At 43.8% G+C, this 14106-nt stretch overlaps 2 protein-coding genes across 3 annotated transcripts in view; one reads left to right on the top strand and one right to left on the bottom strand.

The window, feature by feature from the left end:
- Positions 1–14106, top strand: part of pikfyve (phosphoinositide kinase, FYVE finger containing) — a 103038-nt gene that overhangs the window by 29669 nt on the left and 59263 nt on the right. For both annotated transcript variants that reach the window (XM_054746532.2, XM_015965682.3), the window contains exons 4-6: positions 4896–5005; positions 7189–7360; positions 12294–12498. In XM_054746532.2, coding sequence (XP_054602507.1) covers positions 4896–5005; positions 7189–7360; positions 12294–12498 — 487 coding nt within the window. The remainder of the gene's footprint in view (positions 1–4895; positions 5006–7188; positions 7361–12293; positions 12499–14106) is intronic.
- The window catches only part of fundc1 (FUN14 domain containing 1), a 497656-nt gene that overhangs the window by 440370 nt on the left and 43180 nt on the right, over positions 1–14106 (bottom strand). The gene's annotated exons all lie outside the window — the stretch shown is intronic.

Here is a 14106-nt window from a genome sequence, read left to right as displayed (position 1 = left end):
CATCCAGCTCTGACCTTCAGCTCTTGCTGGGTAGGTTCGCGGCCGAATGTGAAGCGGCTGGGATGAGGATCAGCACCTCCAAATCTGAGACCATGGTTCTCGACCGGAAAAGGGTGGCTTGCCACCTCCGGGTCGGGGGAGAGGTCCTACCTCAAGTGAAGGAGTTTAAGTATCTCGGGGTCTTGTTCACGAGTGAGGGTAGGAGGGATCGGGAGATCGACAGGCGGATTGGTTCGGCGTCTGCAGTGATGTGGACGCTGAGCCGATCTGTCGTGGGGAAAAGGGAGCTGAGCCAGAAAGCCAGGCTCTCGATTTACCGGTCGATCTACGTCCCAATCCTCACCTATGGTCATGAGCTTTGGGTAATGACCGAAAGAACGAGATCGCGGATACAAGCGGCCGAAATGAGTTTCCTCCGTAGGGTGGCCGGGCTCAGCCTTAGAGATAGGGTGAGGAGCTCGGACATTCGGGAGGGACTCGGAGTAGAACCGCTGCTCCTCCGGATCGATAGGAGCCAGTTGAGGTGGTTTGGGCATCTGGTCAGGATGCCTCCTGGACGCCTCCCCGGGGAGGTGTTTCGGGCATGTCCTGCCGGCAGAAGGCCCCCGGGTCGACCCAGGACACGTTGGAGAGGTTACATCTCCAATCTGGTCCGGGAACGCCTTGGGGTCCTGCCAGAGGAGCTGGTGGACAAGGCCGGGGAGAGGACGGCCTGGAGCTCCCTAATTGGGATGCTGCCCCCGCGACCCGGACCCGGATAAGCGGAGGAAGACGAAGACGAAGACAAAGAAGTACAGCATAATTAAATCCACACGGAGGACTGGGAGAGTTGCTGTGTGACGTAAAATGTGGTGTTCAATGACTAGAATAATCACTGTTTTTTGAGGTGCTCTGTTAGACAACAAAACCCCGTGAATTGTGTCGTGGAGGAATTCCTCTTCGGTGTTGGGAGTTTAGTAATGGTGATTTTAATGCAGTTGTTTTGGACAACGTTTGCTGATACCATTTTCCCACTGAATTACAACCCTTCAGCGTGAGTCAACCAAAGGTTATGCTTAGCTACTCTGTCAGACCGCTCCTGCTCAGGTAGCTACTCTGTTGGTTCCTGAAAATGGCCTGGAAGATGAAGGTAAGGTGGAGAGCATGATGGGAAGTTCCCATAAAATTCTCCCGAAGTTCTGATGGTGGAAACATACCCACACCCACTGGCCACTTTTATGGGTACACTTTGCTAGTACCGGGTTGGACCCCCTTTTGCCTTCATGTAGGGCGACGGTGGCACAGGAGTTAAGTGCTCGCCTCGCAATCTGAAGGTCGCAGGTTCGAGACCCGCTCAGTCTGTCGCTGTCGTTGTGTCCTTGGGCAAGACACTTAACCCACATTGCCTGCTGGTGGTGGTCGGAGGGACCGGTGGCGCCAGTGCTCGGCAGCCTCGCCTCTGTCAGTGCGCCCCAGGGCAGCTGCGGCTACATTGTAGCTCATCCCCACCAGTGTGTGAATGTGTGTGTGAATGGGTGAATGACTGGTTGTGTTGTAAAGCGCCTTGGGGGGTTCCAGGACTCTAGAAGGCGCTATATCAAATACAGGCCATTTACCATTTACCATTCACAACTGCCTTAATCCTTCGTGGCATAGATTCAACAAGTTACTGGAAACAGTGATACGTTAGCGATGCGAATCTCCCGTTCCACCACATCCCAAAGATGCTCCATTGGATTGAGATCTGGTGGCTGTGGAGGCTGTTGAGTACAGTGAACTCATTGTCATGTTCAAGAAACCATTCCTTATGGGAAACAAAGGTTCTGGGAACTTGTCTATCAAATAACCCCACCCCCTGAGAAATCTAACTGATCCAATCAGTGCTGGGCAGCATATGTCACACACCTCAATGCTCAGTTACTCATAAACAATGAAGATGGCGTCTGAAATGGAATTTCTTTCCTCTGTTCTAAATTACTTGGACATGTCTAAAACCAAAACAAGTAGAACTGCTAAAAGCCTTTCTTTTAAAGAAAGATGTTTGTGCCATTGCTAGACGCCATATTTGACTACAGCATTGTGCAGTACAGTTGGCATTTCTGCCTTTCTTCAGAATGGTTATTTTTTAGCTGGCTAGTCCCACCCCTCATGTGCCTCTCTGCCTGTGAGTAACCAGACTCATTCGTTGTGTAAAGTTAAACAGAGAACGAGTCTGGCAGGCCAGGCTAGCATTATCCTGCTGGAAGTATCCATCAGAGGATGGGTACACTGTTGTCATAAAGGGATGGACATGGTTGCAACAACACTCAGGTAGGCTGTGGCAATGTAACAGTGATCAGTTAGTAATAAGGGGCCCAAAATGTGCCAAGAAAATGTCCCCACACTATTACACCACCACCATCAGCCTGAACCGTTGATACAAGGCAGGATGAATCCGTGCTTTCATGTTGTAGATGCCAAATTCTGACCATACCATCTGAATGTCGCAGCAGAAATCGAGACTGATCAGACCAGGCAACATTTTTCCAATCTTCCATTGTCCAGTTTTGATGAGCCTTTTGTGAATTGTAGCTTCAGTTTCCTGTTATAGCTGACAGGAGTGGCACCCGGTGTGGTCTTCTGCTGCTGTAGCCCATCTTCCTCAAGGTTCAACATGTGTGTTCAAAGATGCTCTTCTGTATACCTTGATTGATTGTAACGAGTGGTTATTTCACTTACTGTTGCCTTTCTATCAGCTCGAACCAGTCAGGTGTTCTCCTCTGACCTCTGGCATCAACAAGGCATTTTCACCCACAGAACTGCCGCTCACTGGATGTTTTCCCTTTTTTGGACCATTCTTTGTAAATCTTAGAGATGGGTGTTCGTGACAATCCCAGAAGATCAGCAGTTTTTGAAATACTCAGACCAGCCAGTCTGGCACCAACAACTATGCCACAATGATCATTAGGGCTGCAACAAACGATTATTTGGATAATCGATGAATCGGATGGGGTCTCGACACGATTAATCGATTAATCGGATTACATAGGGACATTTTTAAAAACTTCTAGGGAAACGTTATTTCTCTCCTTCCTTCACTTTATTAAACACAACATTATTAGAAAACAGTTCAATAGCAGAAAAACAACATGCCATCACCTAAATTGTCTTATAAGGTGTATAGACAGAGACCCTAAGCTACATCTATCTGTGACCTAAAATGCTTGGTCCAAGTTAAACAGCAATTCTCATCTGTTTTGTTTGATCTCATCTGTAGACATTTATTATAATTGGGGATGTCAAACAACTAATTTTTGAATGTAATTAAACATAGGCTGTGAATTAATCAAAATTAATCACTATTTCCAAAAATGACTGAAAAAATACCAAATAAAACAAAAGTAAATGAATGCCATCCTCCTTGCGATGATGCCCTGGGCAACTGCCATAAAGTCACATCAAGAAATGCTGCTGATCATTCCAATGATCCCAAATAGACTCACATTAGGCCACATGAAAGCAACTGAACCCAAAAATATATTAACCAGTATATAACTGCACTCACACACAACACGCCTGCAGCAACAGTTAGGACTCCTCCCTCCCTTTTAAAAGCGTTTTCGCTTCTGAGGACATTGTGGTTGTAAAGCCACATGTTAGTAGTCTGGCCCCGGTGTAATCAACCAGTTTCTGTGGGAATGTGACGGCGGAACCGGTTCGCAGAAGCGCAAGTCCCCCCCTCCCCGTTTATCTAATAGCGTCGCGCTTACGATTTTATAGACTTTTTTTTACGAGCTTAGGGCATGTCTAGCCTGTGTAATAATCCGGGGCTTGGGTGAGTCACTTTTGAAAAGTTTTTAACTTACCCGGACACTGAGCTCTCTCCTTCCTCGCTGATGATTCTGACATGCTTGCGTTTAAGATGCTGCATCATCACTGCAGCACTCCCGTGCCATGCTAAGTCTGACCTACAAACGTTGCAGGTAACGAATGTCGTCGCCTGATTTAACTGAAAATGCTCCCAAACTTTAGAAGTTTTTACTTTTTTGGGTCTCGCTGCTTCTGACATGTTCCTCTTCCAAACACCTGCCGGCGGTCTGTGCGCAACGACGGGCGGGAGGGGAGGGGGCTTTTGGAATAGTTGTGCAACACAACGAATCGATGACGCAATTCGTTTCCAACGCTTTTAGTAATCGATTTTCATCGAATTTATCGATTCGTTGTTGCAGCCCTAATGATCATAATCATATATTCATACATACTAAAGACTCTCTTAGCATGTTCAGTATAACTGACCCGGAAGCCCTACTCTAACAATCTAATACGTGCAAGGGTGCATCAATGTATGATTAAAACACATATGCGTCAGAGTGTGCACCCCCAGTTACACCATTACTTGCTGCAAAAAACTATGCGGAGTTGGCGGGACTGACTGCCTTGCTGAAAAGGGTGCGTGCGCCTTTCGAGTGGACTAAGCAGCAACAGCAGGCCATGGATGACTTGAAGGCTGCGTTGTGCTTGGCTCTGTGCCTGGCGCTTCCTGATTGTGACAAGGAATTCCACCTTGAGGTCGGGTTCTCTACCCACTGTTTGAGTTAGGGCTTGTTGTTTGTGCAGATAACATTGCACTTTTCCTCTAGGAAGAAGAGCAAACAAAGACAATGGAAGAGTTATATTACTGTTAGCTAGTAAGAGGCGAGATGTTTAGATGTCATGAATTTTAATGTGTAAAACTCATTCCTGTACCCCTTGAAACAGGAGTGTGAGAGATTTTCCTCAGAAATCAACTGACAAGGAATTCATCGATTCTAAAAATTACAGAAAATGTATTTAAAAAGCGAGTGACTGAGATCTTTGATACAATTTCAGACAGACGGTAAAGCATTCAATTTTTAGAGTGAACTTGTGTTTATTTAGTTTTTTCTTTGTGATTTCAGATGGCAGCAGAAAATCAGAGGTTCCTCTGAGTAATCATGACCCACGCACAGCTGTGCAACTTCGTACAGCGCTGAAAAGACTTAAGGAAATCATGGAGGGAAAAAGCCAGGTACCATTCCATTTTATTTTATTTATGAAGCACTTTACACATGAAATGGCAGTCAACAAATGTTGCTGTACAGAGGTCAAAATACAAAAACAAGACAAACAATCTCAAACATACAGATTAAAAACTGTAGATGCATGTATGAATATTAACTAGAACTGCAAACATTTATAAACAGGTTCCAAGCCGATTTGCGGTTTTGTCACTGATTCACTCTTCTTGGTTTATGCTTGACGCATGAGTGAGGTCTGCATGCCTCCATGCGGCCAAATATGTCATTTCAGCAACCACGCCCCTCCTCCTTCGCGTGGCCCAAAGTTTCAGCACAGAAATTTGCTTGACCAAGGTTACTCACATAAAACATGTAGAACAAAACAGATATAAGCAGACCACAAAAGCTGCCATTCAAGGTGCTCATTTCAGTTAGATAGAAAAGGGTTACATGAGGATAACCTGTTCTCCCCTAGAGAGAGCAGCCGTCTTCAAAGGCGCTCATCCACTGTTGAATCACAGGTGGGAGGGAGATTCAGGGAGAGTGAAGAGTACATTGACTCCTTCAGTTGATGACCTTGCCAGGGTAAGTCCACCAATCCGAATGGGGGGTAGGTTGGGTTTTCACAGTATCTGTCTGCATTCCTTTGTAGGGGATTTGTCTTCTCGCAGCTCAAGGCCACCAGGGTGCCAGATTCAGATCGGAAGAATTGTTTGGGTCAGGCAGAGATAATTTTCTCTGCCTTTCAGTATTTAACTGATCATTCCAGTCCCTCAGTGAGTCCAATTTTCAGGTTTAAACTTGCCCACACCGTGCATTGACTTTCTCCAAGATCACATTCATTTTGCGCACTGATACCGGGATCTCAGATAGAACCTCTAGCTCACGATTCACCTCGAGTAACGTCCCAGTCTGAGTAGTTTCCACACGGGGACTTTCTATGGGTACGGGTTGCCCTTCAATCGCTCCCGTCTTCCCAATTTTCCAGAATACTAGAAATCCTCTCACTCCAAACAGAAGAAATCCAGTAATCATCAGCCCAAAAATCCACACGTCTTCGATGTCCTCCATGGACAGCTGGGAGAGGCATATAATATTCCAGTCCTTCCAGGAATTCAATACTGTATATACCCCACCGGGTGCACCCCCTGTGGACAAGCAGGAGCCCCCTGCTCCATTCTCGTTGTTGAAAAAAATCTTGTTGATCGCGTTGAATGATGAGTTAATCAAATCCATGATTGATAAAAATAGAGTTTTAGGAGGAATGCAGAGAAGCACTCACACGCAGCTTGCCCCTTATTGCTGTGAGACCGGGTGGGGGGTGAAGTGGTTGCAGCGCACCTCCGATCGCTGACTGGGACAATTTTTACATTAACTGATGGGAGCTGTAAATAAATAGTTTAGACATAAGTTAGATATGGATAGAAATAAGTTGTCATGCTCATGAATAATTCATCTGTCTAGGCGACATGTTGCAAGTACACTCCCCTACAGCACCGCTGGACAGGACTAAATAAATATTATGCAATACTTTGTGAACGTCATTAAAACATATATATTTGTATGTTTTTATTTATTTTATAAGTGCACTGTATATAACTCTTACTGTCAGTATTTGCAAGCTTTGGTTTGTATTGGGTAGGCTTAAATAAGTGAAATCTCAGCCTAAACCCTTTAGGTCATAACCAATCAGCAAGTGTGTAGGCCGTTTTATACTGGGAATCAGGCAATGTTTTTGTGAATATTTTTTTCTTTATCTTATTCATTTTTGTCCGGATTGTGCCCTGTGCAAGTTTATGACCAAATAAATAAATAAATAAATAAATAAATAAATAAAGTCAACAATTGAGCTTCAGTGTTTCCCCTAGGAATTTTTCCAGCTGTTGGGGGGGGGGGGGGGGGGGACACGTCTCACCTTTATGTTAATATTGTTTTATTTGATGCACTCCACTTTGAACTGCACCAATCCAGCAACTGCTGCATTTTAATAACTAGTATTAAAGGTGAAAACACCAATGTTTGCACAAGAATAATTTTTGTTTTAAACTCAGTGACACACTTTGCAGGGGGATTTGGCATTTAATTTTTCTTGGCGTCTAGAAAAACATCTCCTTCTGCCCCCCTTTATTTGACTTTCTGCCCCCTTTATGTTTATGTTTATTTATTTAGCAGATGCTTTTATCCTTGTCTCCAGGACAGTGATCTGAAGCAGTACTGGATGCCAGATAGTCAGTGTAAGGAGTGCTACGACTGCAGTGAGAAGTTCACCACCTTCCGCCGTAGGCACCACTGCAGGCTGTGTGGGCAGATCTTCTGTAGTCGTTGCTGCAGCCAGGAGATCCCTGGACGGTTCATGGGCTATACAGGTAAAGATTTTGGTCTGATGTATGTTTTTGTCTAAAAACAAGATTTCATATTCACTCTTTCATTTAGAAATATTGCTGAGGTTTAAGGTTATTTATAGGGACGTTTTGATTCCATCACTTGATGGGAATTCGGGCCAAATCACTTTATTATATAAAAGGTCGGGATCGGGAGAAACGATAAATTGGATTTAACCTTTTAAAACAACAAACATGATATTCTAAATTCATCCTGAGATGGAAACTTTCAAATTAAATAACAGCGGATTAGTTTTAATTTCATTAAGTTCCTCTACATCAATATTATTTGATTCGTGTATGAAAGCGTCACAGAAACATCACACAATTTACGTCAGGCGGGATTCAGACACCAAGCTGCAGCTTTTAGCAAGTAGGCTAATGCAGAGCTAACGTGTCTTCTCAAGAGTGCTAAAACAGACACAGAAGGAAGAGCAACAGCCACTTGTAATGTGTGCGTACTGGGCATTTAACAGGCTGGAAAGGACAGAGCTTCATTTTCACTTCATTTCATTAATTGATAAAGCGCCTTACTGCTACCAGTCAAGACTGCCCAAGGTGTGGTACACGATAAAGTCGATGGCCGTTTCTCAATATGCACACTTGTCCGAACTTGTGTACTCACATCCTTGTGAAACGTTACCAACGATGGCCCAGTGACTGTTCCAATCCTAAGTGTGCATAACGGCATGTTCGCTCAAATTTCTCGGATGTGTTTATGCTCCATCCATTGTATTGAGGAAACATCAATGCATCATTCTGCGGATTTGGGACAGCAAAGTTTCCCATTATGCATTGCGTCGCAAACCGTTTCACTCCGAACGTCAGAGTAGAAAACTAAGAACTAATATTTAAGATTAGAAATCTAAATAAAATAATATTAAGTTGTCTGTCACTGTAAATAATCGTGTGTAAACTTTAAAGTTTGCTGTGTGTGTGTTTGGGTTTTACTCTTCATGACTCTTCAACATGCCAATTAGCTAACCCACTATCAAAATAAAAGCACTGTAGGTCTGTTCTGATGAAAAATAAACTTTTTATTAATTAGATAGATAGATAGATGGATAGATGGATAGATGGATGGATGGATGGATAGATAGATAGATGGATAGATGGATAGATAGATGGATAGATAGATAAACTTTTATTGTCCACCTCGAATTGAGGCAGAAATTCGCCTTTGACATGGCTCACCTTACCAATCCATATCGCATTCACACAAATATATAAAAGACAATTAAAAGGTATTAAAATGTTATCATCGTAAAAAAAATAAAACTTTTAAGAATTCTAAATTGTAATTGTGGTGGGAACAAATGATTTCTTATAAACACCTTTCTTGGCCGATGGAACTCTGTACCTCCTTCCAGATGGAAGTAACTGATAGTGGTGTGCATCTCTACCTGCCTCACGATTCGATCCGATTCCAATTATCTGCCGAACGATTCGAAATGCATCTGAGTCTGAAATGCATCACGATTCTTCACACAAAAATGTTCATTACTTAATAAAAGCAGTAGAATAATTTTCAATTTCTTTTTGATTTCGAAATCCCTGAAAAACAGAACATTCATCTATTCACTATAGTGAGCAATAATGTTTAAAGTGTGCTTCCTATAATTACTTAAATAATATAAGAAATAATGTTTTCGGTAGAGCAGCTTTAAGATAGAATATTACTGAACTTAAAAATAGTAAACAAATACTGTGTTAAGTGATTCTTTCACATCCAGGATCCCAAAACCGAAATTAGCCCAGACATCCGATTTAAATGTAACAGGTGCATCTTTGATTACTGGTAATGTTGGCCCTGTATCCCTGCCCGCCTTTTCTGTTTTAAATTGGCGCTAGGGCAACGCAGCATGTCATTGCAACTCTGCCCCCAGAAGTAATTGTAAAACCTCAAAACTTTATTGTCCTCGCATAGACATAGACCAGGGGTCGGCAACCTGTTCCCATCAAAGAGCCATTATTACCCGTTTCCCACAGTAAAGAAAACACTGGGAGCCACAGCAGCCGCGGCGTTGTGGGCGGGGCCTACCCTCAGACAGCAGAGAGCTGCTCACAACAGGTGACAGCAGCCGTTACCGGTCACTCGTGTACGTCAGTTATCTTTCATAAGAAGATAATCAATAAAACGTTTTATATAAAGTGGATCCAGAAGTTGTAGCCCGTCTCTGCCTACAATATTTTGATATTTTTCACCCTGTTGGTGGTTTTACTGAGCAGTTGCCACTTTTGTCATACGTTTCTTTTTAAAACATGTTTAGACTGTTCAGAATACAAATCCAGGCTCTGTCACGTTTGATTGTTGTAATTAAACTTTGTAGGTGGGGAAGGTCAGAAAAGGATCTGATCAATTTGTTTTTCCTTCATTTTACAGTGACGGAGACAATGGTGCAGTGCGCCTGGCTCTGGTGTTAGTCAAGTTTAATTTTATCTCTTTGCAACAATTTTCACAAGAAAACAGAACAGTTAAATGCAGGGCTTGTGTTGTGTTGACCGGATAGTTCCCGTATTTGACCGTTTATTTTGACGGAGAAAGAATAGAAAGAATTACCCCGACGCATGCAGGCGAACTGACACTTTATTCGTTTCGCGCAGATGTAGCTAAATCACTCAAGAAATGATTCCCATCTGAGCTGGGCACTGAGCTCAGCGCAGCTCGCTGTCAGCGCGTACGTACGGCGCACAGCGAGCTGAAGATGTGGAGAGGGGCTTGGAGCACGTCGCAGAACCAGAGCGCATGCAGGAAGATTCCTCCGACTGAAGCGAGACTTGTCACTTAGAAAATGTTCCCTGATTATGAAACTTTGGCTGAATAGTGCTTGTTCCGGTCTCCAATGTGGCGACACATCCAGGAGCTGAGGAGAATCCCAGAATCTCACATCCTCGTCAGCTCAGAATGCGCCGATATGATTACGCACAAGCGTGACGCGTCAACCCGGTCTCACAGTAAGACTGGGTTGGAACTGTTCAGGTTCATACGGACAATCTTTACATTTAGAATTAGCTTACAGATGTAAAATTAATGCAATAAAATATAAAGCATTTTATTTAAATATCCATTCGTTATTTTACAAGCACAGAGAGGCGCATCAGATGGATGGAAGAGCCGCATGCGGCTCCAGAGCCGCGGGTTGCCGACCCCCGACATAGACATAGGGAGAGAATCTCATTATGTCACGTTGCTGCATCGATGCGGAATCATGCACGGCTGAATCGCGATGCATCTTAGAATCGATCATTTTTCCCACCTCTAGTAACTGAAAATGTGGGTTCAATGGATGGGTTGAGTCTAGCAGGAAATGCTAGTATTTTAATAGTTTTGATCAAAAGTGGGCCAAATATAATACAAATAATATGTTTTGGTTGTTATTTTAGGAACATACTAGACTATTATTTTTATGTCAGGTCATTTTTTTAAGTGTAGCAAGAAGCAGTGGTTGTTGCCAGGACACAACGGAGTACGGTTCTATTCCAAATGTCATCCTTGTGTTCCCGTACTCGGTAGAACAGACTGTCTGGCGTCCTTGCCAAGAACATACTTGTCTAGTACACAAGAACGTACCAGCATCCTTGAGTATTGAGAAACGGCCATAGATACTACTCAGTACAATTGGGATAAACAACAGACCATGCTATAAGAATATGCCACGTGACAGAGAAAAAGCAATAAAAACAATAAAACAAAATGTCACACAACTCATAAAAACAATAAAATGTTGCAACATACAGAAACCCCAAAAATGGCAATACAAACAAGATAAAACAAGTAAAACAACTGAGAAGTTAAATATATCTAAAATACTGCTTTAGAACTCCAGACAGTTTATGGTTTTATGATGTCTAGTGGGAGTTTGTTCCACAGTCTAGGGGCCAGTGCTGCAAAGGCTCGCTCCCCTCAGGACCTAGAGTTAAGCCAAGACTCCACCAATAGGTCCTTATCAGCAGAGCAGAGGGGTTGGGTGGGGACATTTCTTATTAAAAGCTCTCCAAGATAAGGTGAAGCTGTTCTGGCAAGAGCCTGGAAAACAAGCAGGAACTTTCATTGTTATGCTGTGCTCTACAGGCAACCACTGTAAAATATCCAGGACTGGAGATATGTGCTCCCTCTTTTTTACCCCATAAATGAACCTGGCAGCAGCATTTTGTACACTATGCAGTCTAAAGATTGTAGACTCATTCCAGCATCCAGGGAACTGCAATAATCCAGCCTTGATAGTACAAATGCACGCGTTACAGTCTCTAAATCCTTTCGTGAAACAGTTGACTTAATTCTAAACAGGTGTCAAAGTGGAAAGAAGCAGGATCGTTGGTTACGTATCGTAACCCCAGATTCTATGAGTCTAGTCGCAGCCCTTAAGCTAGCTGCTATTGAAAGGGTGATCTCAGCATCAGCCAATCATGAAGAGCTTAAATGTACGCCCACCAATGGTGGGCACCCCTATGGGTATACAAGTGGAGCGACTCCACTGTTCGCCTCCGATGGCTCTTGGTCCTATCAGCACCAGTGGAGCCACTGGCTTAAGGGCTGCGACTAGACTGATAGAATCTGGGGTTACGATACGTAACCAACGTTCTATTTCGTCTAGTCTTAGCCCTTAAGCTAGCTGCTATTGGAATAATGCGCAGCTGGATGAGTTTACGCCACACTGGTTAGCTCAAACCAAATGGACACACCCAACATTTCTCTTCTTAGAGAGGGTTGCTCAGCCTCAGCCCAAGGGCTTAGAAGTCTGAGGCAGCCAGAAAAAAACTGTGATAATACCGAAAACCGTGATAATTTTGGTCACAATAACCGTGAGGTTAAATTTTCATACCGTGACAACCCTAGTGCAGATTCCTGTGCAACATTTGAATGTACTAGAACTTGTTTGAAGTCATTCTCTGTTGGACTTTCTTTCCCTACCTTTAGGTGATTTGCGAGCCTGCACCTATTGCCGCAAACTAGCGCTGAGCTACACACACTCGGACTCTGGTTCCATTGGTGAGGATCTGAGCTCCTTATCTGAATCTCCCTGCTCTGTGTGTGTTTTGGAGCCTGTCGATCCCCGGACCCCTGTGGGAGTCCGAAAGAGCAGCAGGAACATCTTCCTTGAAGAAGACTTGACCTGGCAGAGGTGAGCCCACACTTTGTCCAAAATGAAACCATAAATTTAGGATTAGCACATTTCTTGTTTGATACATCTAAAGCTTCTGGTTCCCTTCATGACTACCACCAGGAGAGGAGTGTACCAGCTGGTTGCACGCCTGGGTGTAACTTTAAGTACAATGTAGATTTGAAAGTTATGCCTAGCTTGTCACGACGAGTGCACCAGTCAGGTGTAAGCCCTTCAGCCGCTACGCCCAGGTGCAACTTTTACGCCTAGTGTGGACCAGACATAAGGTGTAAGATCTACTCTAGAGTTGTTGTATGAGTGTGCAAAGAAGCAACAGCCTACATGTGCTAACCTGGTACAGCTGAGACTAATGAGGCTGTAGCCGATGAATTTGTTTAATCCTGTGCATAAAGCGCGGCTATCTCCATTGTTTAAGCACTATTTTATTAGAATGCCCAGACTCGCCCGTCTGTTCTACACAGAGAACAAGTCTGGATGCTCAGAGGCAGGGAGCACCATGAGGGGCGGGGCAAGCCAGTTGGATGAAAGGTGAAAATGATGACTGTAGCTGTAGACAATGATGGCGTCTGGCGATGGCGCAAACATTTTTCCTTTTGGAAGAAAGGCTTTTAGCGCATCTTGTTGTTGTGGTTTTAAAGACATGTTCAAGTTATTTATTACAGAGGAAAGAGCCTCGGCATACTTCGCTTCAGACGCCATCTTTGTTGTTTATGAGGCTCAGCGTTGTGTTGTGTGATGTACACTGCTCAGCGTTGATTGGCTTAGTTAGAGTGCTCAGGGGGTGGGGTTATTTGAATGGACACGTTGGAGGGACTGTGTCTCTCGGCTGGCCTTGGGATTCCCTCGGAGGAGGTTGTTGGAAGCAACTTGAAGTGGCGTTATAACCCTATGGGATGATGCTGATGTCTAAACTTTCTAACCTCGAGGGGAGAAGTAGCGGGAAGAATCTGCGAGTTGTTGGCTTACCGGAGTCGCTCGAAGGCCTGCAAACTTCCCTCTAGGAATGTAAAATAATTTAAATTCTATCTAGAGGAGGCTCATATCCTATCATCCACAATATTACCAGTAATCATTTCTGGTCCAGAGAAAAGAAAATCTATCATGTTAAGCTAAATTCATGATGCATCCTCATCTCATGCTATCTCTAGTCATTACACTCCCTATTGCACTCTCTATTTGTCCCTCACTACCTCCATAGCTGTTTCCTGATTCTTCGGGGGCGGGGTTTGGCATAAACAATGTTCCAGTCGGCAGCCACGGTGGAAAGGCTCGCTAAAACACACAGAGAAGTCTCCAAATAAAACGTCATAAAGCCAAATGCAACGCTTAGAGCAGAACATTGACCCAGAGGTTCCCTGATGGACCAGACCCATGAGAATACACTTAATGACGTCTTAGAGACAGAGCAAGCTAGTGGCTAATGCTAGCACCTAGCTACTATGATTGAGTATGGTGTGCTTCTTCAAAGAATTATAATCGTTTATGCCTGCATCTGTTGATTGTTAGATTATTTTCCTCAGCTCTACCAAGCACTCCAGCTAAACAAACCAACACACTGCCTTAAACTTGCTCTGGTGTGTCTGTCGTACCGACAGAAGCAGACTAGCT

This window comes from Nothobranchius furzeri, chromosome 14, assembly GCF_043380555.1.
Source record: "Nothobranchius furzeri strain GRZ-AD chromosome 14, NfurGRZ-RIMD1, whole genome shotgun sequence".
NCBI lineage: Eukaryota > Metazoa > Chordata > Actinopteri > Cyprinodontiformes > Nothobranchiidae > Nothobranchius > Nothobranchius furzeri.
This window is presented reverse-complemented; position numbering and strand designations above follow the sequence as displayed.